The 24,900-nt window shown below is 47.2% G+C and overlaps 2 protein-coding genes across 2 annotated transcripts in view; one reads left to right on the top strand and one right to left on the bottom strand.

Annotated features, from left to right (window-relative positions):
* The window catches only part of NMT1 (N-myristoyltransferase 1), a 40,561-nt gene extending 38,065 nt beyond the window's left edge, over positions 1 to 2,496 (bottom strand). Inside the window, exon 1 of the mRNA XM_019554271.1 lies at positions 2,330 to 2,496. Coding sequence (XP_019409816.1) covers positions 2,330 to 2,454 — 125 coding nt within the window. The 5' untranslated portion in view covers positions 2,455 to 2,496. The remainder of the gene's footprint in view (positions 1 to 2,329) is intronic.
* A 4,346-nt stretch (positions 2,497 to 6,842) lies between these two features.
* DCAKD (dephospho-CoA kinase domain containing) lies at positions 6,843 to 22,726 on the top strand. Its single transcript, XM_019553754.1, has 5 exons — positions 6,843 to 8,250; positions 11,609 to 11,726; positions 15,041 to 15,244; positions 20,352 to 20,439; positions 21,283 to 22,726. Exons 1-5 carry the CDS (start codon positions 8,245 to 8,247, stop codon positions 21,566 to 21,568), a joined length of 702 nt encoding a protein of 233 aa, XP_019409299.1. The 5' UTR covers positions 6,843 to 8,244; the 3' UTR covers positions 21,569 to 22,726.
* The last annotated feature ends 2,174 nt before the right edge of the window (positions 22,727 to 24,900 follow it).

The raw sequence follows: 24,900 nt of genomic DNA, 5'->3' as shown, positions 1-24,900 counted from the left end.
CGGACTAGATGATCTGCTCAGGTCCCTTCCGACCCTAGAAACTATGAAAAGCTTTCTGAGCCTACAGCAGCATTACTCCTATTAATTTGAGATGCAATCCCGCACCCAGGAGGCAACTGAAATATAAAAGTGTGTCTGTATTGGTGTAAGAACGCTTCTGTAATATTGTTAAGTGGCCTGTTATTAAGCTTGGATTTCTTGAGGACAGATATTACCTAACAAATGCTGCTGACAGAGACTGCTCTTTAGCTATAGTTGCTAAATCTCACAGGAGGCCAACCACCTAATGGGGCCAATGACATGGAAAAAAAGAAAAAAAACATGAGAAAAGACTTCCAACTGAAGCTAAAAATTGCATAGCACAAGCAAAAAACTGCTGGGAAAAAGAGGTGGTGGCACGTGATTGTCACCCCAGAATGCAAAACAGAATGCCTGCAAAGCAGGCTTAAATGGGACAAAAATCCTCTGTATTCTAGTGTGGGTGACAAGGGGATGGGAGAGAAGAGATGCCCTTTTCTGTGGGTGCTATGATCCTCTTACATCTGTAACGCTAAAACTGCATTTCACAGCAAAGCTGTTGAAAAATAAATCTGCCCTACTACACATATCAATCCATAATACAAAACACCAAATAAGAACAATGGTATCTTAGGTCAGTCTCCCCTGCACGCTGAATTATTTAAATACCAAAACAAAGAAAGGTTGGGTAGGATGAGTACTATAGAACAAATATTCCTGAGAAAACAGATCATTGAATAAAATGGATTCAACAGAAACAGTAAAAGGCCTTTTACAGAATTAGAAGCGCACTAGCTACAACTGTTATGGGTGACTATACATGTAGTTAATAGGCAGACTCCTGGCATTGCTTCCCCAACCTATATGCATGGACTAGACCCAAGGGAATGCTCAGCATCACATTTCTCAAGAAAGAAATCTCTGCTGACCCTGACCAGGGAACCCATATTAAAAGTCTGCTAATAGCCACAGTGCTTATCCACTGCTCCTACTACAGTCTGAATGGGGCTCACTGGAAGACCCAAAGATCAGAGGGAAAAATAGAACAAACCCTGGCAGGAAAGCTTAATGAAGTATTACTATTAAGTATGCAGACCCCTGACAGGGACATTGGGCAACGCAGGAAGAGGAAGCAGCTGGTATTGTCAAGTAAGGGACAATGAGTCACAGTCTCCATGATGGGGTTGCACAGTCTCCTCTCAGTTTTCTGTAGTAGAAAGAAAAGCCCCTTGGAATAATTTTTATGCAAGCAAGGAGGATTCTCTTACTAGTAAAGTCCTTTTGGGAATATGGGGCCACCACCTCTTTTGTTTCCAAACCTGTGTGTGGACAAACACGATTCTACAAAAAGCTACATAACCAGTCCTTTGGCTGCCTCTTTGCTTATGAGATGTCAGTTTTGTTGCATCTGTCATTTGGTTTTGTTCTTCTCTATCTTTCAGCATATAAGGGGCAGAGCAGCAGGCAAAATATATCTCTGCATGGCTCTTTCTGCCTGCCAGAAGGAGTGACACCAGGATCAGGCAGAGTGCTTTCCAACCACATAGAGACATGCAGGCAAGAGTCACTAACCCCCTTGCAAAATGCAGCCCCCCACTTTAATGTACTGCAGCTGCTCAGAGGCAGCAAACATGGCAGCAGATGACAAGCAAACAACAACTTCCAAACAAATCTGTAGGTGGTTTTAAGGCAGTTGAACGGATTTGCCCCAGCTGGGATTTAGGCAGGACACCTTGACTAACTCCTGTATGGGATTGCCAAAGATTATGGGCATTGGGGACCACAGGTTATGCTTCAGATGACAGCCAAGCCCAGCACAGCAGCCCAGGGGCAAGGGGGGGGGGTCTCCCTCCTGGAACCCCAAAACACCACAGCTTGGGGGGGGGGGATGACATCCAAGCAGCCAAACAGGGCTGTAGCAATACCAGCAACCCTTAATACCAGGGCAGTGGCACCACCCTGGTCCCTAATTTCAACAGGGGGAGTGGGTTTAGGGCTAAGCAGGAAGGAAGAACTCCCATCAGCGCCTCTAGGTATGCTCCATGGAAGTCTCCCTTCCACGCTCTGCACGAGCCCGACCCTGCTTAGCTCCCAGGACACGCTACTGCAGGCAGCCGAGTGAATGGGAGCCAACGGGCCACTCCCCCTAGTGACTGACACATGCATAGCCTGTCAAAGGGTAGAATTCCACTTCCCGACCAATCAGGTCGCGCGTGAGGCGGAGCTAGACTCACTTCCCTGCCACTGCCCGCCTCGGGGCGCCCGGGAGGTTCTTTGCGCGGGGGCCCAATGCACCCGGATTCCCACTTACCCGCGGCCGTAGTCGTCCTCCTCGTTCTCGCAATCGCTGCAGTGCTCGTGGTCATTCTCCTCTCCGGACGATCGCTGGGGCCGCGACGGCGGCTGCTTCCCTGCTGTCTCACTGTCGTCCGCCATCTTGAAACGGGGCCTTAGTGGGTGCCGCACCCCCACAACAAAGTGCGCGGCGATTGGACGCTTCCGCGTGAGGCATGCTGGGATGTGCAGTCTTCGCGGAGGAAGGGAAGGGAGCAGTTGAGGAGCAAGGGACTACAATTCCAAGCAGGTTCTGTGTCAAGGCAGCCTAAGCTAGCCAGTCCCAGGCCCGCCGGCGCATGCTGGGACTTGTAGTTATTTGTGTTTGGCGACCACAGGCGCGAGTCCGAAGAGGGACTTAAACGTTGTCCTGGGTCAAGGATGCTTAGACGCAGGGAACTGGGCCTCGGAAGGAAGCAGGAGGGGGAAGCTTTAAAGGGTTCAGCAATTCCACAATTAATACTTAATTAGCACTTAATACTGCAGCTGCACTAGCTCAGTAGTTCTCAACCGTGCTAGGCTCAAGGAAGGTGCCCCGTCAGACTGACACTTCCCCCAGAAAAGCCAGCTCTTAGCTTTCACTTGTGCCAACTCTGCAGCTAGGGTGGCCATCATAGAGGACCCTCCTCTTCAAGAGACATAAACGCATCCAGTTTCACATCAATAGAGGACAGAGGACAACCTCTATGATGCCCACCGTACCTGCAGCCCCAGAAACTGGCACAAGAAGCTAGGGGGAGCTCCCATTTTTAATACAGAAAATCAGAGGGGGTGGGGTCACAAGCCAAAGGGAGGGAACAGATCAAAAAATAAACATCAACACTGTGATAACATACATTCAGCACCATAATTTCTCTGGCAGACCTCAAGCAACAGCCTGCTGCTGCCCCCCGGTCTGAGTCCAGCTCTTTCAAGCCACACTGTTGGCTGACCAAGCTAGCGGCGCCTCCTGCTCCCCTCTGAACTCTTCTGTGCAGGGCTGACCAGGTTCCACGTGCACTCTGCTGTCTCTCCAGCCTCAAGCTTCCTCTTCCGTTTTTTCCCCTTCAGCCCCTGGGGGTTTCTGGGAATTGTAGTCCAAATTTAGCAGTCAGCACAGCTCTGCAGGCGGCTCCCAGGTTCCTCTTGCCGTGCGTTACGTTTACGTTGCACACTTGTGTTTTGACTAGAGACAAATAAAAGAGTAAGTCTTCTGTGATAAAGAACTTAGAAAGCCCACAGCAGGGCAGCGTGGCCTTAACGCTATCAATTCCCATTTGAAAACTCCAGTTGTATTTTGTAAATTGTGTTGGCATACTTAACATTGTGTGTGTGCCGTGGCACCCCTGAAAAGTTCTCCAGGTGCCCCCGGGGTGCCATGGCACCCTGGTGGAGAATCATTCATCTAGATTGTAAACTTTCCAGGTAGGTGTGTCTTTCACGTGTTCTGTAAAGTCTCTAATTATTTTGGGGTTCTGTGCTACAAACAGGCAGCTACATTAAGGGGTAGTTAAAAAACATCAGCAATTGGGTACTGGACATAGACCCCAAAGATCAGGCGGCTACATTAAGAGGTAGGAGGGGAAAAGTTTTACACTGAAAAGTCATCAGCAATAGGCCACTGGACACTAGACTAGATAGAGCTCTTGGTCTGGTGCACAGTTTCCATCTAGATCCCAGTTCTCACTATCATACCATTCCCCAAGAAAGTTTTTTTTTTGCTGTGATTATGTGGTTTATTTGCACATATCCAGCTGCTGAGGGAATTTAATCAAGCACAGAAAGGTGTTGGAGTAGGAATCTCGGTAGTGCAAGAGTGACCTTGTAGCCGTGACAGTCCAGAAATTATGCAAGACACAAGGATTTCTTAGGGCAATATCTTTTATTGGACCAACTAGATAGCTGGGACAGGTACACAAGCGTTTGAATGCAAGACATTCTTCATCAGGTCACCCACCATTCATGAGGAGTCTTGGTATGGCTGCTGACTCTGCTCTTACCACCAAATACCTTGTATCAAATATGAGTTGAACAAAAGCATATTTCAGTGTTCCTTTAGGTTGGCTGGATTTCAAGTAATGGGTTACTTTGCAAGACTCATATCCTGCAGCTGGCTTCACCTAGGTTGATTCTTGACTCCTCTGGAGCCCCAAGATGGTCCACAAGGTGCACGGGGTCTACTCATGTAGACTCCAGTGCAGGAAGGCCCCAGCTAGCTGTGCTTATTCTCAAACCAGTAAACCCTCTAGGAATGGGTCTTGGCTTTCACAGGCACAAGGTGCCCCCCAGTAACCAGGAGGAAAATGCCAACTGTTTCACATGTTTCTTGACTGGGGGACTCTCAAGTGGCTCTCATAGGTGCCTGGTTGAGAATCACTGGGGTAAGTACTGGCTGGGCTCCCTCTGATCCTCCTCTCCTTCCAACCCCAAGTCCAGCGACCCCCCCAGTCGTTCCCCCGGCCAGTTACTTAACATTCTGCCCGGGAGGGGGCGGGGGAGGAGCTAAGCGAATCAGAACAGTCGCGATTGGTCCAGGGAGTGGCGCTGCTTTGCGTTTCACCAATGGCAGGGCATAATAGTGGGGGGTGGGTGAGTCCGTGCCCAGCAGCTGTGGAGAGGTGAGGGGACCGGAGGCTGAAGAGGGAGAGGGGAGAGGAGCGCGCGAAGCGGGTCTCGCGGGTGGGACGAGAGGCAAAGGGGGGCGGGGGTGGAAGGCTTCTGGCTCCCTTCAAAGGCACGCGGAGCTGGGGGCGGGGCTTCTTCGTTGATGGACAGGACGAGGGGCGTGGCCAGACCCTACGGTGCTTCCCCGCGTCCAATGGGAGCGAGCTGGGGCGTGGAACGCCCACCCCAGGCGGGGGTGTATGCGCCCTGTGGCCACCTCAGCCGCTTGGTGGTGGGGGCGGGTTGTGGCGTCACGTGACTCCGCCAGGCGCGGTGCCAGTGCTGTGAGGGTGCGGTCGCTGCGCCCCGAGCCCCCCATAGGGACCCTCGGCCCCCTGCATCTCGCCGCGCCCCACAGCAGCGCCCCTAATGCTCCTCTGACGCCAAAAACGGCAGAAAGCCAAGCGTTGGCCTTGTCCTAAAGAAAAAGGGGTTGGAGCTGCTGCATTGCAGGCATCCCCACAGGCTTGGGGAGTCAAAGGTGAAGCCCCCGTAGTTGGGGGATGAGATCGGGCAGGCAGAGTGGGGTCGCGAGTTGCAGGCTCCAGGCCAGGTTCAGGTCGGGATGCGTGGTGGTAGGGGAGTGGTAGCAGTGCAAACTGATAGCCCCTTACTGCCAGAGTTGCAGACCTGGAGAGCCAGGATCAGGCCCTGTTGCCCCTTGTCACTTCCCTGAGTGGAGATCAGGCTGTCAGGACCCTGCCACTGCTTACCCCATCCCGTGTGCCAGGATCAGGCCCCAGGGCCCCACATTGCTTCCTCATGTGAAGAGTGGGCTCCGGGGAGCCTGCGCAGCCTCTGCCCAGGCCTATTCTGCAAACCAGGATTGGGCCCTTGTGTCAGGTTTGGGCCCCAGGGCCCTGCTTTGGTTCCCTCTCTCTAGGTTGGACTTTGGGGGCTCCCACTGCCTTGCCCCATATCCACCCTGCACGCCAGGACCAGGCTACAGGCCTGGTGTCAGTTCCCCATGTGGAGATTGGGACCCTTGGGGAGCCCCACAGGCCAGATGACAGGATGCAAGGGGGTCGGATTTGTTGAACACCCCTGCACTGGATCACTGCAGTTGGAAGTGGGGCTCACGCATGGAGCCATTCTGCAGCTGGATTCAGCAGTCAGGGTTGGGCAGGCGTGTGTGGGGTTGGTGCTGGTGCAGTATCACGCCTGCATGCCAGCTGCTCATGGGATCTGGCTCATGGACTGGCTCCATATACTTATCCAGCCTGTGGGGCTGGAAGGTTGAGCACCACTGCCACGGACTCGTGGTAACCAAAAAACCACTCAGTTTCTTACTCGGGCTTAACCAAGCAGAGACTGATTTCTGTCTAGCCTGGTTTATCAAGAACAGTGGTTCTCAACCTTTTTTGTACCAGCACCATCAATGCCCAGTGCCCCTCATTCCCAACCTGTTGCCTCCCCTGACCCCCAGGCTCCAGCCCCACAGTGTGTTGGGCAGGGTGTGGTTGGGGGGGGTTTGGGGGTATGTGGCATGGGGAGCCCCAAGCAGCCCCTTATAAGGCTGCAAGGGAAATGCCAGTTTCCCACATTTTTCTCTTTTTAAACGAGAATCCATTTTAAAAGTTTCTTCAGAACCCTTTCATATAGTCTTGTAACCCACTTTTGGGTTGCAACCCATGGGTTGAAAAATGCTGATCTAGAAGAACTACTGTTTCCATGGGATGCCAGCTGATTCTGTGGAACAACTATTGTGTCATCAGTTCATCAGTTTAACAATCCTATCTCCAAAATACCCTCTTCTTCCTTCAGTTCAGTCCGGATGCAGAACACTTTTGTGCCAGCTTCCTGCATGGGTGGAAAGAGGGCGCTTTTCCACAGAATGACAGCTCAGCCCCACTGACACCTAATACCTGCTTGGCAGCAAAATGTTTAACTACAGCCAAACAGACATTAGAAGCCAATAGGGCTGAGGTGTCATTCCATGGAAAAACAGCTGTCACTGCACCTGCACACAGATGCTGAGAAAATCAGCCTTGCAAAAGATTATTTCTGCACGTACACTTGAAAGATTGTGAGAAACTACTTGTTGTCTTGGTGCTTTGAAAAGTCCATTGCTTCCTTGTGTCCCGAGCTGGATCTGGCCCACAAAGAAACCTGCAGTCCAGGTCTGACGTGGGGCACAAGGTAAGTCAGACACCCCTGTACTAAAGAGAGAGCTTCTCCAGTCTCTCACAACAAGGCAGGCTTTTCCAGCTCTCAGATCATTCTCGTAGCATTTGAGAACCTTTTCTAGTTTCCAACATCCATTTTTAAAATGGGAGTATCAGAACAGGACACAATTGCCCAATAAGAGTGTCCCTAATGCTGTGTACAAAGGAAACATCTACTCTCTACTCCTATTTGATATTCCTCTGCTTATATACCAAAGGTACATACTTACCCTTTTAGCTAGTGTTGCACAGGTAGCACGTGTTCAAAGTTACCTACCCCTTCTTCTTTTTTAGCATCATAGCAGTTTAGAGTTCAGCTTTCCACTGTGTATGTGAGACACCATTATTTTTTGTTCCTTAAAGCATGAACTCGCATTTGACTATATTAAAATGCATGCTCTTCCCATGAGTCTATTATCCTATTATGTGATTCAGATTAGCCTGAATAACTGAACTGTAGTCTTTCATTATTTACTATTCCACCAATTTGTGTCATGGACATACTTAATTAGGTAGGATTTTATATATTCCAAATCATTAATACCTTCTTAGAATACCAGCGAGCTGCAATTCAATCCCTACAGGATCCCAGTAGAAACACCACCATAGGATTATGACTCCTTACGTACAGTTTCTTTGGTTAACCATTTAATTCATTTACTATGGGTCACAGTGTTTTTGTCACAGTGCCACCTTTTTAATTGGAATGTCGTGCAGAACCAAGTCAAGCACCTTACAGAAATCTAGTGTAATGGTATTGACATAAATTATCTGCCAGACTTGGAAGTGAGTATGAAGAGGAATAATGCAGCAATTAAAATCCTGGCAACATAGAAGCGGAGATGTTTTTTATGTTATCCAAATATAAGCTTGCAGTAATACTGATATGTAGAAAAAACAACTTGACATTCTTCACTGGTTTAACCTAGTATCAGCCATACAGCCCATGGGCTCTGCTTTCTTGAGCAATCACTTTCTTCTCACCCCATAGCTCTGTGATTGTTTTAAGATCAACTGACCAATCCAGCACCAAGTTATGGAATGATACCTTAAACACTGCAGTTTTTAGGGTCCCATATTGCACATGCAGGTAAGAAACAGTTATACTCTCATAAAAATAGCTTGTAACATTTGGTGTCGGGGGGGGGGGGGAGTTTCACTTCTGGGCATGCTAGCTTCTGCCCCCTTGTTGCAGTACTGTTGTGCCTCTGGCCCTGCCATTCTCTGTGAAAGACCTGTGCAGAAATTGAAAACAGTGGGATTTTGTCATTTGTCCTGTGTCTCAATAACCCCCCTTATTTTTCCACTACCAGTGCCAGCTCCTGTAAGAGAGCACAGGGCAAGTCCAGACTAACAGTGAGCGTCAGTTGGAGGAACACAAGTACAGTCCAAGGTCTTCCACAGGGAAGGTTGCCTGCGTCTCAGATGTGTGCAGCATTAGCTTGGGGTTGGAGGGCTGTGGAGCACCCACAGACTTCCTCAGGGCTTCCCATAGAGACAGAACAAGCAACACAAGAGTAGGATCATCTGGCTGCAAAGGACATTGAAACTTTGGAAAGGTGTCAGAAAAGAGTTCTAAGAATGATCTGTGATCTGGAAACCAGGCTGATAATGAAAATGCTCAATTTGTTTAATTGATGGTCCCACAGAAAGTTAAGAGGGCACTTAGTTATAGTTCCTAGGTAACTAAAGGACAGGCTATTCTTGATAGTAGAAAGCCTTTACTTTTTTATTATTATTGCAAAAGTAACAAAATCATAAAACCTTACATGAAAATTGCTACCTTCCCTAAACCCCATAAAACACAAAAACTCCATACATCCTTTTACCAAACCTGGACAAATCAAAACACTCCATCCAGTAGAAGGCCTTTTATCTAGCAGATAAAGGCATAAAAATAGCCAAGGCTTGAAATTTGCAGCTACACAAACGCAGACTAAAAATAAAGTGTGCCTTATTAGCAATGAATATAATTAGCTGTTAGAACTGCTTAGCTGGGGTTGTGTTGGATTTGCTATCGCTAGCAATCCAGATTGTACGTCTTTAAAAAAGACATGCTGTAGTTGAACCAGAAGTTCTGGGCTTGGTGCAAAATCACTGAATGAATTTTTCTGTCTGGTGTCAGACTGATCGGAACAGCCCCTTCTGGCTTGAAAATCTATTAATCATAACCCAAAGCAAACAAGATTAATTTTTTAGCATTTATTATATTATATGTATGAATAGGAGCTGGATAACTAGAGTATGCTTTATATCAGTGAGGGCCAACTTTTTGGCAGGCATGCCACAAATTAACTGCTCATTCTCCCCCTGAGTGCCACTCCAATCCCTGTTTGCTGCCCAATATATGTTCCTACTTTCTGCTCCCTACCACATTGTCCCTGCTTGATGTACTAAGTTACAAGGAAGCGTAGTCATGCTTGAGATAGCCTACAGATACAGGCAGATCTAGACAGGCTAGCAAGTTGGGCAGATCAGAACCTGATGAAGTCCAACGTAGAGAAACATAAAGTGCTCCACCTTGGGATGAGCAACCCCCCAACACAGCTACAGGCTTGGCAGCACCAAACTGATCAGCACCACGAATGAAAGGGACCTGAGGGTAATAATAGACTACAGTATGAATATGAGCCAGCAATGCGACGCTGTAGCCAGTAGGGCAAATAATACTCTGGCATGCATCAATCGATGCATCTCCAGCAAAACCAAGGAGGTTATTCTTTCGCTCTACTCAGCACTGGTGAGACCAGAGCTGGAGTACTGCCTCCAGTCCTGGGCACCACACTTTAACAAGGACGTGGACAAGCTTGAGAGAGTCCAAAGAAGAGCCACCCATATGATCAGAGACTTGCATGGCAACCCATACGAGGAAAAGCCGTGGGATCTGGCACTCTTCAGCCTGAGGAAAAGAAGGCTGAGAGGGGACCTGGTAGCAGCTTACCACTAAGCTAGGGGAGTACAGCAAGGGCTCGGTGAGCAACTGTTCACCAGGGCACCCAAGGGGAAACCCAGGAGTAATGGCCACAAACTCCTGGAAGATTGATTCAGGCTTAACAACAGGAAAAACTTCTTCATAGTCAGGGTGTCCAGACTGTGGAATAAACTCTCTCCAGAGATGGTGCAATCACCTACCCTGGAAATCTTCAAGAGGAGACTAGACAGTCACCTTGCTGGGGTCACCTGACCCCCAGTTATCTTTCTTGGTTGGTGTAGGGATTGGACCTGATGATCTTCCAAGGTTCTTTCTGGCCTTACAATCTATGAATCTACTTCTGTGCCTTTTGCTCCCTGCCCTAATTGTTGCAGTGCTGCCCATCCCCTCCCCAGTTTGCTGCATGTCACACACATAGGCTGCCATGCCATTTGTGGTGCAGGGCACAGGTTGACTACCCTTGCTTTACATAGAGCCATACTTAAAGGCATTTAGAGTCTTCTGTTAGCACAGAAATTAGTGGCCCACTTTGTGCAGCTCATTTTCATTCTGCATGACGACAGCTATGACTTCCAGTTAGTTTGTGGGCACAATTTATTTGTTGGTCCTGATCTATGAAACTTTCTGCAGTTTGGATCTCGGTTATGTCAGAGGCAGTCTCCCTCCCAGTGTGTTCCAAGTGTTGAGATTAGCAGGGATGATTTAATTTTCAAGCCCCAGATTTCAGTTTGTGAGGCTTAGACTCTGAGAATGGGGACAGGGTAAGTACTTTTCCCTGCTTTGTCACTGATGGACCATGTAGGCCCAAGTTTTAAGTATTCAGTGCATTGGGGGACATTTATTGAGACTCAGGCTTTGACTTGTAGAAGTACTGAGAACTTACCTAACTCCAGTTAAGTCAGCCAGTGCTGCAAGTGTTCAACCCTTCTAAAAATTAGATGCTGTTGATTCATGTTGTGCCTCCAAAATTAGCTGGTACTAAAAGATTTTGGTCTTATTGGGTGCGTCTACATGAGACACTCCGGAGCAGACTAATTTGAAGCGCAGTAAAGCATCACCGTCTATACGTGCACAGCAGCTAGGGCACAGTACATTAATTAACTGCACTGCTAGATAGTCCTGTCAGATATAAATGGTATTCAGCAGCACAGTAAATTACTGAACTTAAATGCACATGTAGATCGTGACATCTGGATTAGTTTACTTTGGCTTAAGTTGAGCCAGAGCATATTCAGTCACATGAATTGCATGTGTACACATACCCACACTTTCTCAGTTCTCCAAGTTATGAAACTGGGTCACCTGGTTCAAAGAATGGGCAAACAGTGTTAAAAGTTACATTATATTTCTAAAGTACTTTGAGACCCTCTCCTGAAAACATGTCATAGAGCCCATAGAAATACAAAGCATGATCTTCTTCGGACTGGTTTGCTTCTTCAGGCTGAATGTTTGCATGTACAGAATGAATGAACCTCCATGGCGTTTTGCTATGTTTTGAGCTTGCTTTCTTTTCCAGAGCAGGATGTTCCTGGTTGGCCTGTCGGGTGGAATTGCTTCAGGAAAAAGCACGGTAGTGGCAGTATTCCGGGAACTGGGCTGTGCAGTGATTGATGCCGATGTTATTGCCAGACAGGGTTAGTTTTGTGCAGCTGATCTTTATTCCTTATATATTTTCCTGACAACCTGGAGTTAATCTTTGCTACTGCTATGCAGTTTAGGCAGCAGAGGGTGCTCTGCATTCGGTTCACAACCTCCCCCGCTGTACTTCATTCATTCAAGACAGTAGGGAGGAGTGGCTTCTCAGGGGACTGAAAACAGGACACATTTTATCAAAATTGCTGTTATAATGATATGTGCTGTGGTGGAATGATTTAATTCTACATTTCTTCCTCCTAATGTGCAGTGCAGTGGACGCTGCTTGATTTTATGGACAAACTGTTTATAAAGCTGTTGTACTTGAGAGCAAAACAAAGGCTCATGATCACCTTCCCCCCCCCAGACCCTTGACACAGCCACCAGACTGTGACACATGGTCTATCTTAATGCAGCTCAAGTTCTTTAATGGCTTTTGGTGGAGCTCGAGCAACTGGTGACCAGTACTGTAAAAAAGAATTTCATCTGCCATTTGCATATGGTTGCAGAGCTTGGTTGTTACGGTTCCTAACTGTCCAGCCCCAAGAATGTCATTCTCACCTTAAAAAGGCACTCCTAATACCAAAACACCAGGGTCATCTCCAAATGAAGGCAGCATTACATTTAACTCTGTCTTGTACCTAAATACAGTACAGCTGGGGATTTCTAACCCTTGCAGTGTCCCTCTGTTCTTAATATGGAAACAACCCAGGAAATGAGATCCTGTGCATGGGGTGGGGCAGGATATCGGAAGATAAATGAGTTCAAATCCTGGCTTTGCTTCTCAATTCCCAGTCAGACCTGGGGCAAAATCATCAGTCAAAAGTGATTTGTAGTGCTCACTTTATTTATTTATTGGGGGCTGGTAAAAGGTTAGTTTTTGCTAAGTATACTTTTTAGGTCTACTAATGAACAACACTAGAGATGTACAGAATATGATTAATAAGGATGCAATGTTACTCATGTGATTTCATTTTTAAGTATCTCCTGTTTTGTTTTCGTTGAAAACCTATTTACTCACCATTTAAAAGCTGTGATATTTTTACATTTTATTGCAATGCAATTCCCTCTGACATGGAAAACTTGCTAGAAGTGGATCTAGCTCTGAAAGACTGAAGCTGCTGGGACCCACTTCAGATACTCAGCGCCAATTTTCTACCAAGCAATTTGTTTTTCTTCAGTTGTTTGGTTTTTTTTGGGTTTTTTTGCATTTAGTACTTGGATTTAATTTTTACTGAACTTTCCTGAAGCAGTTGTAGTTCCTCAAATATAAAGTTTATCACAGCAGAAACATCTTCTTTCTTTCATTCCTTTTTTCTTTCCGTCTTTCTTCTCCTTCAATCTCCAGCTGAGTGAAAGAATCTCTGGATCCTTAGAGAAAATTACATGCACTGATTTTTTCTCCGTCTATTTATCCTCAACCTTCTCCTAATTCTCCTTTTTTCATTTATTATATCCTCTTGTTTGTGATGTTATGAGTTTTTTTAAATTACCTACTTTCCTAACATCAGACCTCGCTAATAAGCTGCAAATAGCTGTGGGGAATTGGACTCTGACAGGCTTTCGTGTGCAATTTATCATAAAGAATCTCAAGTTGAAGCTTGAGATTGAGCCGGGTGAGAGCTCTTTTGCCTTGATCCTGATGGTAGCTGAAGCTGTAAGAACTTTATTATCCAAGCCCAAGTGATTTTTAATAGCTGACTACTAAAGTATGATAGCCCTATCTATTTTAGTTATCCAGCACATTTTTTTTCAGTTAGAACAAGCCAAAAACTTGTTCCCCAGTATTGCAGACTGCCCTCCTCAGTGTCTAAATAAGTCCTGTTTTGGAACTGAACCTGCTGACCCTTCAGTTGCCTCACAACAGACCAAATACCAGTTCTTACACACATGTTTAAGTTTGAACATGTGATTAAATCCCATTAGAGTCTGTGCAAGCTAAACATTCTCAAAATTAAGTTCACGCTGTAATTTTGCTGAGCCCAATGGGACTTAAGCATGTGTTTAAGTGCTATGTTGAATCAGGGCCCAAGCTCTGTGAAGTATAATAAATGATGCTGGACAAAGAAATCTGTCTTAGTGCTATTCCTTAGGAGGCCATGCAAAATCGGTGAGTAATATCCCCTCCCTTAAAGCATACACATGGAAATAGCCATCAACATATAAAATACAACTCTTGATCACCATACTATATTAAAATTTAATTTGGTTTTGGGCTCCACAATTCAAAAAGGATGTGGAGAAGCTTGAGAGGGTCCAGAGGAGAGCCACACGCATGATAGGAGGTCAGGAAAACAGGCCTTACGATGAGAAGCTGAGTGCTATAGGACTCTTCAGCCTGGAAAAGCACAGGAAAAGGTCAGGGGTGATCTGGTGGCCATTTGTAAGTTTATCAAGGGTGCTTATCAGGATCTAGGGGAATGTCTGTTCACCAGAGTGCCCCAAGGGATGACAAGGTTGAACGGTCACAAACTCCTCCGTTGCCGTTTCAGGCTAGACATAAAGAAGAACTTCTTTACTGTCCGAGCCCGCAAGGTTTGGAACAGACTGCTGCCGAAAGTGGTTCAACCACCTACGTTGAACACCTTCAAGAGTAAATTGGATGCTTATCTTGCTGGGATCCTATGACCCCTGATGACTTCCTGCCCTTTGGGCAGGGGGCTGGACTTGATGAACTTCCGAGGTCCCTTCCAGTCCTAATGTCTATGAAATATATGAAATCTATTATTACAACTATATTAACTGCAAGGTTTTCCCATTTTGAAAAAAAAACTGTTATTATCATCATCATCATCAACAAGAATGATAATGATTAAAGTTTTGAGAATTTTTCAGTAAGGCAAGTGCTTACAATATAGAATCCCATGTGTGACTTGGTGGTAAGAGAAGGGAGGGGAATATCAAAATTCTGGTGGTTTATTTCAGTCCTGCTGCTGACTGGCTATGTTGCTTTTGTTAAGTCCTCTCACTCAGCATAGTGACCTTTGAAATGGGGCTCATGCAGCTCTTAGGACAGTTGTGAGGCTTACTTAGTACTTACACAATGTTCTCTTGGATCACAAGTACTGGAGTAATCTTAGAACTGGTTTAGCAAACTTCTTTTTGTGGCACCAGCTTCAAAGTTTATTCAGTAGACATCAGACCTTTATCCTGAGATCTGCCACAGCCTTAAGTCAGTGTATGTTAATCAACAGACGCGTTCTATTCTGAAAGGAATATCTCCAGATGAATTCAGTTCATTTCATGCCTACCTTTAATGCAGACCCTTAGTGTGATGCAGAACTGGCACTAACCTCTACCTGTTTCATTTTATCAGTGGTTCAGCCCCACTTCTTGGCCTATCAGCAGATAGTGCATTACTTTGGAACTGAAATCCTTTTGGAGAGCGGGGAAATAAACCGCGAGGCTCTGGGAAACATGATCTTCTCTCACCCGGAAAAACGACAGGTGCTGAACTCTATCACTCACCCCGAGATCCAGAAGGAGATGCTGAAACAGATCTTTAAATATTTTGTACTAGGTAAGACAATTGTGGGATCCTAGGACATGAGGGTTTCTGATCACACTGGCAACAAACAGTAATCTTCACTCACTCTGTGGGGAGAGGGACTACAGGGGAGAAAGGAAGCCAAAATGTTGACTGATTGCCTTTGTGCTGTGTCACTAGTGGCCTTTAGAAATTGTGGCCATCCTTTCACTGTAGTGTTCAGAGACTTCTGCCTTTCACTTCTGCCCTTCACATTGTCTCCCTTATATGGTTTAAAGTACATCTGTAGGGTCTGAAAGGAGCATTGTGTGGCCTCTTCTGAGATTACTCATTGGATAATGTCATACCTTCTGAAATGTTCTAATATTATTCCCCCTCCCTCAATCTCTAGCTTCAATAAAAGCCAAGAAGCTCTTTTAATCTTGATAAGGTAAAAAAATGGCCTGACAGCTGTGGTTTCCAAAGTCCCACTTTCCCCCCTGATAAATATAACAAATACAGCTGTCAAACTTGGTCTAATCAAATGCCAGATAAGATCACCAGCTGTTTCGGAAGTCTCTGTGTAGACAGAAGGATGTCTTAATAGAGTCAGTCTAGTTTGCAGAGCTTATCAAGACAGAACTGTGTGACAGCTGAATAGCCCTTTGCTGAGGAGCCGAAGAGACTGCTCTCTGGAGAGGGGATGGTAGGGAGGAGGAAAGGAAGAGAGCAAAGGCAGGCAACAGGAAAGGAATCTATGAAGGAAACAGAGCAAAGGAGATAAGAGGACTGTATTAATTAGGCCATGGCACTCATAGGGGAGGAGCTGTCCTGCTTCTTACCCAGAGCTCCAGCAATTGTTCCATCATATGGTTTTGTCTTAATTAGTTTTACTTTTGTTGATTTGGGATATTTATTTTTGGTGTCTGAGGGCTTGTTCACGCTGGGAAGGCCTTGAGGGAGGAGCAATATTGGTAGAGCTGTTCAGAGTGCAACCCCCCCAGTGGAAATGTAGCTTATTCTGGCCAAAGGCCTCCTTACCTGGTAAAACTGCATCTACTTTCATGTCTGTGCCAAGAGATTTGGTATCAATTAAAGAATGCTATTTCAGACCAAGCTTTGGTTCTGGTGGCATGCACATGTGCTCTTGTGTGCACATATGATGTATGCATGTGCACCACTCCCCTAAAGGATGGTGATATCTTCCTGAGACTGTATCCTCTCACCTGCTCCAGTCCCTCTTTGCCAGGAATGATTCTGCCATGCTAAACCCCTGCATGGTTTCCAAGTGCTGTCTAGTTTTAACAAGCAGTTTACTACAAAAGTTGTGTCTTTTTCACCCAAATGTGGGCTCCCCTTTTAGTCCCAAAATTGGACTTCTCTGAACACTGGGATGCTCAGGTTTCAGTCAATTCCAACTGACCAGGTTAAGGCCTGATATGTCCAGGTCTTGTGAAAGCATGTTCACATTGGATGCTTGGCTTCCTAGTAGAGTATACAGCTCTCACTTGCCGCCATCCCAAGAGACTGGAATTTAAAGTCCTGACCTTTCATTTTTACCATAAACAAGCTATTTTAGGTCATTTTTTATTGGAATGTTAAACTTTATTTAATCTTGTCACTCCCACTTGCTACAGTTGAGCTCATGTTAACAAACCCACCTTGCTTTACAAGCAGAGAGAGAAACAAAAATAGCATCTAGGTACAGAAAGACATAAAGTAGTCCAAGAACAAAAATGACTGTGCACCTATGAGGTTTTCTGTATCATACAATGGCACATACCGATGCCAAGAGAGCTTATTATGGCAGGAAGGGTTTATAGGCCCTCACTTGGGATGACATATGTGACTCAGACAAGGACTAATAAATGCTGTGTACCACTCTGCACTAAAATGAGACTAAAACTTTTCAAAAAATGTTTATATTTCGCATTTTTATTGTTTTTTAAACTCTCCACCTGTAAAGTCAAGTGGCTTAGTATTGTGAATCCAACTGTATAGGCCTTGACCTGGGAGAGCAACTGCAACTCCTTAATTTGAGGAATACTTACAAATATTCAGAATATGTTTTCCTTAAGCAGTCACTGTACCATTCAGGGCCTTTGCCACGTGATTTGCTATGGCTATAAAACAAATCCTAGACCACAGGTCTCCAAGGGGCTCATTCCTCACCCTGGTAATTGCAAAGTACATTAAATTGATCTCTAGTTCCAAGCTGAATATTGTCACTGCTGCTCCTTAGATCAGTGCAGTTTCCTGAGGGGGCAGCGGGAGTTTGGCATCTGGAGGGAAACAAAGTAACACTTGCATGGCAGGTGAGAGCAGGATGGAGATGTGCTCAAAGGTGTAAGATAACCATGGATCCAGGTTTTCCATTTCCCACGGAAAAACAGAGAAAATCACAGATTTCCCAACTTTATCAGAGAAAAAATGGGTTTTCCCTTTTTCCCTGTGGATTTCTTACTTTTGCAAAGAGCTCTGCAGGTGGCAGACTTCCAGCCTGCAAGAGCTGATTGCAAAAAGGGTGGGAAACCCCCCTCTCCCTCTCCCTTGGGGCAGGGTTGGGGAAGGGCAAGGCCTGGGTCTCTCACTCACCCAAGGCTTGGCTCAGGCTCACTGTTCTTGCTGGAGCCTAAGATAAGTGGGGCTTGCAGGGGGCTGGGGGGCACCAGCAGGTCTGAGGGGAGTGGGTCATGGCTGGGGGCCACTGGCAGGGCTGGGGGGAGCCCTGGGTGGTAGGTGCAGTTGTGGGTGACTGCCAGGGCTGGGGAAGAGCCAGTGGGGCAGGTGGGGGGCAGGGCGTAGGTGTGTGGCTGTGGGCTGAGGGAGAGGGGAGGTATTGGGGGAAGCCCCACGTGGAGTGCCCCCTGGTGTGTGGACTGGGAGTAGCATGCTTTCAGCCCTTCAGGGAAGCCACAAAGGAAAGTGCAGAGCCTGCTTGGGCTGATAGCATGCCACTTCCGGTACATGCACTGCCGGCCAGGCAGGCACTCCATGTGGGGCTTCCCCCAACACCTCCCCACTCCCTCATCCCCAGCCAGCTTCCTGCAGGAGTGCCCGCCTGGCTGGCAGCCTGTGGTCTGGAAGCAGTATGCTATTGGCATTTCAGGGAAACCGTACAGGGAATTGTGGAACCTGCTCTGGCTGATAGCATGCAGCTCCTGGTCCACGCATGCAGGCTGGGCCGGGTGGGCTCTGCATCTCTCTGTGCAGCTTCCTGCACTCCTGCAGGATGCTGCACACGGAGGTGCGGAGCCTGCTCAGGCTGATGGCACATAGCTCCCATACCTTCCTACCACCACTCATACCTGCCTACAAACCCCATATTCTTATGCCCATTCCCCCCACAAACCCTTTCAATTTAATCATGGATTTTAGAGTTGTAATCAGAGAATTTGTAATTTCTTTTTTATCTGGGAAAACCAGGATCCATGAAGATAAGTACAAGTCACAATTCCCATCTTGAGGCTCTGCTTTATTTTCCTTATAACTGGGTGTATCTACATGTGCATATTAATGCATAGCAACAAGCTCTGGAGCTTATTGCTTCAGATATATCATTTGCACGTGTGCCTGGGATCTCAGCATGTTGAGTCAGGTTGGGGCAGTCCCAGCTGGCAGGGGGCCCCAGGGGACAGCCTGCCAGCCCAGGGTTGTTCTTCCTCACTCAGTGTGTTGAGAAGGGGCTGGCTGGGGCTTCTCCTACAATCACTGGGGATCTCTGTGATGCTGAGCCACATCTGTACTCTCCCAGCTGGCCCCCCAGCCAGCATGGAGGTGAAGGAAATAATTGACTTGAATTCAAGGGGATGAGGATCACAGTACATCAAGATCAAGGTGGGGATACTTGAAGGACATGAAACGTATTTTATCAAAGAGTTTCACAGCTGATTGCTGACAGTAAAGGTAGTGCTGAGACCAGAGAGTCCTGTGTTCAGTTCCAGGGTCTGCAAAGGGTTTAGTAGTGGCTGCAACCCCTCTGTCCCAGCTTGTTCCTTCATTCCTCTGCTACCACTGCCTCAGCCTGTCCCTGCCCTGTTGTGTTGCAGCTTGACCTTGTCCCCTTTCTCCTCGCACATTATCCCTCCCCATTAAAGCAAGCTAGGATTTTTCTTCCTTCTCTTCCATGCTGGGAGGTGCCAACAGCAGGGCAGGAAGGAGGGACATTAATGACAAAAGAGAGTCTCTCTTCTGGTGCCCAGGCCCAATGTAGTCTGCAACTGTCAGGAGATGTAATTTCAGAGAAATGGAACATCAGTGGGGCTGGCACAAAGGAGTTATGAGGGGCAGGAGCATCTTAGTCCTGAAAGAACTGGGGTGGAGGTGCCAGTCTCCACCATGCCTCTATGGATTGTGTGCAGATAGTGATTTAACTTGTCCAAATTTGGGCAGATTGTATGGACAAGGCTCTGGATGTATCTCTAACCCCTGTGTGACCCTGCTGAATTTCCAGTACCTGCAGTAAAGCTCAGTGGCACTAAAGCCTCTGAGTGAGATGACTGTAAGAACTTTCTGATGTATTTTTCCCTGACTTCATTCTTGGAAACAGCTGGATTAATTTAGCTAAAACTTTCCAAAAAAAAAAAAAAAATTAAAAAAATCAACCTATAGCAGACATCCAGCAGGGGTAATATTAGCCTAAGCAGCTGAAGTTTGGCACAATTATGAGCCACTGAAAACAGGTTTGGTCAGCCTTGACTCAAGGCATCATTGCCAGCACCTCATGTAATCCTGCAGCAAAGGAACAGTGGTTGCACTAGTCATAAAGTTTTCCATTCTATTTGGCTTTTTCCAGCCACTCAAAATGTTTTGAAGCTTTCACCTTCTGTTCCGAAATTTTCCAGGGTCAAATATTATTTATTTATTTATTTTTGTGACAGCAAATCACTTCAGCTATTTTTGAAGAAGGAAATGAAAGTGCCATATTTTCCCTGTTGGTAGCACCTGTGCAGCTTTAAACATCTTTTTCCATATTTTATTTGTTTGTTTGTTTTGGATAGGGCAGGATATAAATCTAAAATCTCATTGCATATTGTGTGCTTGCATGTGCATGTGTTTGTGTGTGCATGTATGTGCATGTGTTTGTGTGAAGCATTTTGGGTGGGAAAAAAAAAGAGAAATCATGTCTACATTCCTATCTGGGGGCTGGGGTTCCTTTCAGGCTACCGTTATGTGATCCTGGACATCCCTCTTCTCTTTGAGGCCAACAAGCTAACCAAGTTCATGAAACACACCATCCTGGTTTACTGGTAAGTGGCACTACAGGCTTTGGGAACTAGAAAGTTGAATGTCATTTTTTAAGTGTTTGATCCTGCAAAGTTTTAGTTAAATGCAGCTGTTGGAATACAAATCAACCCAATGGATTCTATCTCCTGGGGAGCATGGGAGAAGATGTCTTTCAGCATGTTTATCTTTTTCTCTTCCTATCCTTCTGTGTGCCTTGCCTACCCAGTCTGGCAGCTCTTCATGGCAAGGACTGACTCTGCTTGGGCAGCACCTAACACAGTGGGGCTCTGCTTTCCATGGAGGCCTATGGGAGCAAGGTTGCAGTGTACAAATGATGCATGATAGCAGTAATAATGAATAATGGAGAAAAATCACTTTCTCTGAGCCTGTCCAGCTGGCCCTGGACAAACAGTGTGTTCCCTGACAAACCCGATGCCGATGGAGTCAGGACTCATGAATTGCTGCCCAATCTTTCCCCATGTTGGCCAAGCCAAGGCTATTACCATGTTACATAATCTCCCCAGACAGCAGTGGTGACCCTACCACATGCTGTGTAAGCTCCTTTGACTCTTAGGAAAAAAAGAAATTGTCAGCTTAAATACTGCTGGTCTTGGGGTTTGGATTAAAGGTGGTGCTCCTGACTCGTGCTCTGGCCTGGATAAGGTACAGAGCTGAGGCTGGGAAGGGATTAGTTTGGTTTCCAAGCTCGTGGGTCTATTGGCAGGAAGTGTGATGGGTTTGGAGTCAGGATATCCCCCTCCTCTGTAGCATCCCGTCTTGCATGTTCAACTTCTTGTGGGCATTGGGGCCTCCTTCCTTGCCAGCCTTCTCTTTTACACTCAATTCTTCATGCCTTCCCCTGGCAGCGATCCGCAGACCCAGCTGTCACGGTTGATGAAGAGGAATCGCCTGTCCCAGTCCGAGGCAGAGGCGCGCATTGCCTCCCAGCTGCCTCTGGACGAGAAGTGCAAATTAGCCACTCACGTGATTGACAACTCCAGGGACTGGGAGAGCACACGGAGGCACGTGCTGAAGCTACACGGGCAGCTAGAGGACTCTATGGATTTTTTGCTGGTGCGCCTGGCTGCGGTCACGGCACTCGCTGGGATAGGGGGGGCCGTGTACTTCCTCCTCCGGCATTTTGTCTCTTAATTCACCTTTTTCTAGCTTTTGCCTTTTAAGGGGCCAAAACTCTGCCTGGAATTTCCAAGTTTGAAAAGGGCAGTGAAAAGCCAGGAGTTTTAATGAGCTTTGCTGTCTGAATACAGGCAATAAGATGAGGAGTCTCCTTGCAAACTTCTCAAGGTGAAGCGTGGGTTCCTCACCCAGGCGCCAACTCATAGCTTCTCTCTTTGCACTTTATAGTCATGTTAGTAATAATGAGCACCTTGTGTTAGCAGGATTGGGTGGACTCAGTGGAGGGCTTCAGGCATCCAGATGGGAAGTCACTACAGTGTAAGGATGAAGTGTCCAAACCCTGTTGTATGTCATCATGTCAGAGTGTTGGACCACATAACAGAAGGAGTCCATCCATCTAGTAACCCACCCAGTTGAATTAGGTCACCTTTGGGTCTTGCAGGACAGTCTGGTCTGGAAATGGGAATTTCAGCTGTTGTTTATGTTCAGCTCCTTCTCAGAAGCCTCAACTCAGCACCTCCTTGGATCTGTCCCTTAACCCACACTTTCTCTGTGGACAAGTCATTTCACCTGCCTGTGTCCTCATCAGGAGACTTGAATGTCTGTGAAGTGCCTTAATATCTATCACTGCAGGGCAGGTGATGGGGTAAACCTTGTGTGGCCTGCCTTGTTATACACCATGCATGGCAATGCAGTCTCTTTCAGCTCTGCTTTTCTATGATCCTGTGACTGTACAGGGCACAGGCAGCCAGGGGTGAAATGGTGTCCAGGCCCCTGAAAGCTTACAGTCTAAATGAGCATTATTCTAACTTTTACCCTGTAAAGGGTCAACACTGAGGGGCCTTCGGGGCTCCAGTAGGTCCATGAAGGATCTAGTGTGAATCCTGATGGGTGAAACACAGCTACTTGCTTAAGAAACCAATGTCTTTCAGTTGCCTCTCCAGTATTAACCTCCTGGTTCTGTAGCAGAGATAGTAAATCTGGGGACAACTGGGGAGCTTGCATTTAGCATATCTTTTAATCAAGTGATGCCCAGCAGAACACTTCCTGTGGTTCTTTATTCTTTGTACCTGGAGAACTGCTGTTTCCCATCTTGTCCAGCAGTTTTATTCCAGTGCCTGGCTATTCTTCTTCTATAAAGTCTACTGCACAGAAGCAGAGTTTGCAAGCACAGCACAATCCAGTCCTGATCACAGCTATCTCTGGGTGAGCTGAACTGTGCCAAGCCAAGGGCATGGGCAAACTAATGAGTTACCACAGGGTTAAAAGAATGCAGAGCTTTCCTGCACATCAACGGGTCTGTATTCATTCTCTTCCCCTAGAGTAAGTGAGACCTAAACCTGAGTTGTTTGCCTCTCAATGACAGAGGACTAAGTGACCACCTGTGAGCTTTTAATTTACCATTTACTATGAAGCAGCTGCTGCATTGGAAAGACCCACTCTCCACCTCAATTCCTTTATTATTTCATAGCTACTTGTTTGTGCTGGGCACTGCACATGCACAGTCCTGCCCCAGAAAGCTAACATTCCAGCAGACAAGACTGAGAAGGCACACACAGCCACGCACAGTCAAGTCTCCTGACACCTAGTCAAGTGCCGGCTCAGCAGACTGCACTGCATTGCACTGCACTGCCCCTTACCTCACAGCTGCTTTGTCAAGGAGCTTCTGAAGCTGTGCCTCTTGGTAGAAGAATAGTCAGGATGTTCACAGGTATGATGAAGAAGGACTCCTGTGTTCAGTGAATGATTCTGCCACTGACTTGTATGACCTTAGACAAGTCACTTAAGTCATGTGCCATGGTTAAACCCATTGAATGCAGTGCTGTTTTCAGCCTTGGTAACAGTAAAACACTGGGATTGCTCAGATGCCAAGTGTTCTCCCTTGGCCTTAAACTTGAGTGGGGAGTGTCAAAACAGAGATTGAGAGCTGATCTGTTGTGGGAGATTCAGAGATCTGCCAATGCTGTTAGATAACAGATCCTCCCCTCTTCATGGCCTTCTCTCCTGATCCACAGGGTCAGAACTGCACCATGGGGAGGGGTGTGGGGAGGAGGAATGTGAACAGCAACACCCCTGCCTGAGACCAGACATTGTGGTCTAACTGCGGATGCCAGGAGAAGCAGTGCCCTTTTCTGACCACGTGAGGGCAGTGCTGGTCCAACTTTCACCACACCAAGTAGCTCAGGGTAGGGAGCTACCTGGCTCCAGGCAGATCTGGGCATTTCCTGCAGACAGGTTAGCAGCCTTCCTGTCCAGACTGTTTCTCCTTGATCAAATATGATAAAACAAAGATTCCCTGAAGTACAAACCCACTTCCCCAAGTCTGTGCTGGCTGTGACGGCTGTGGGTGGAGTAGGAGCAGCTGTAGGTAGATCGGGGTGGAGATATGAGAACAGCAGGCACCATGTGGGGCAGAGACAACTCGAGAAGAAGGTGATCCCCCAAGGAGGGCATCTTTGGGAAGGCTGCTTTGACAGGACAGGACCGGCTCCCATGCCAGACCTGGAGGGCCAAGGGTGAAAGGGCAGAGAGGAGGCTGGTGCTAGTCAGGGAGAAGGTTGCCTGGAGGCCAGCTGAGGTGGTGGGCTGGGCTCATGCCCTTGGAGGGGTGGGGTTTTAAAGTAAGGGGTCAGACGCTAATCCCAGTTCCCTGGTGTAACCTTCCCCTGGAGCCCATGGACTTACTCTAGATTTTCCCAGTTGGATGGATCAGAATGCAGTCCATGGGAGGTGCTTTCTCCCTGGATCCTGGAGTAAAGAGGTGAAGACAGTGCAGGGATCAGTCTGTGTGCACTGTGGCCTGGGTTCCTTCAAGGGACGTATGATGGTGGGGAGATACCAGCCTTGCTGCGTGGGAGCTGCAGAGTTGTGCCATGTCCTTATCCTATGACTGTTTTCTGTGCTGCTGCCCAGGGCTCTGCTGGGAGGGGGCTCATCTCACTTCGGACTTCACCCACCCATGTATTGGAGTGTTTCCAGGCTCAGACCCTGGGAAGCTGGATTGAGGGTCGGTCTGTCTGGGCTCCTGGACTGTGTCTATCTGTCTGGGCTCCTTTGTTCCTGGATCACTTGTCAGATCAGGCTGGCAGCCTGTACCCAGGGTGGGTTGGAAAGTCCATTATTTGCAGAGAGGGCTGTCTGCTTAAGATTCCAGCCGGTCAATAGTGCATCTGGCCAGCCAGACTGGTGACCAATTAGAGGAAATCACTGGGACACACGGATCGACCCAAGCTCTGCGGCAGCATTGGTCTGCAGAGCTGTCCGAAATTGACAGTTCTTCCTGCCCCTCCACCTGTTCCAGTCAGGGTGGGCCTAGGCATGGAAGCAAATCCATCCCTGGCACTGCC

Source organism: Crocodylus porosus, unplaced genomic scaffold (genome assembly GCF_001723895.1).
Source record: "Crocodylus porosus isolate Cpor-Errol unplaced genomic scaffold, CroPor_comp1, whole genome shotgun sequence".
Classification (NCBI taxonomy): Eukaryota; Metazoa; Chordata; order Crocodylia; family Crocodylidae; genus Crocodylus; species Crocodylus porosus.
Note: the sequence above shows the minus strand (reverse complement) of the source record. Positions and strands in the feature narration are given on the sequence as shown.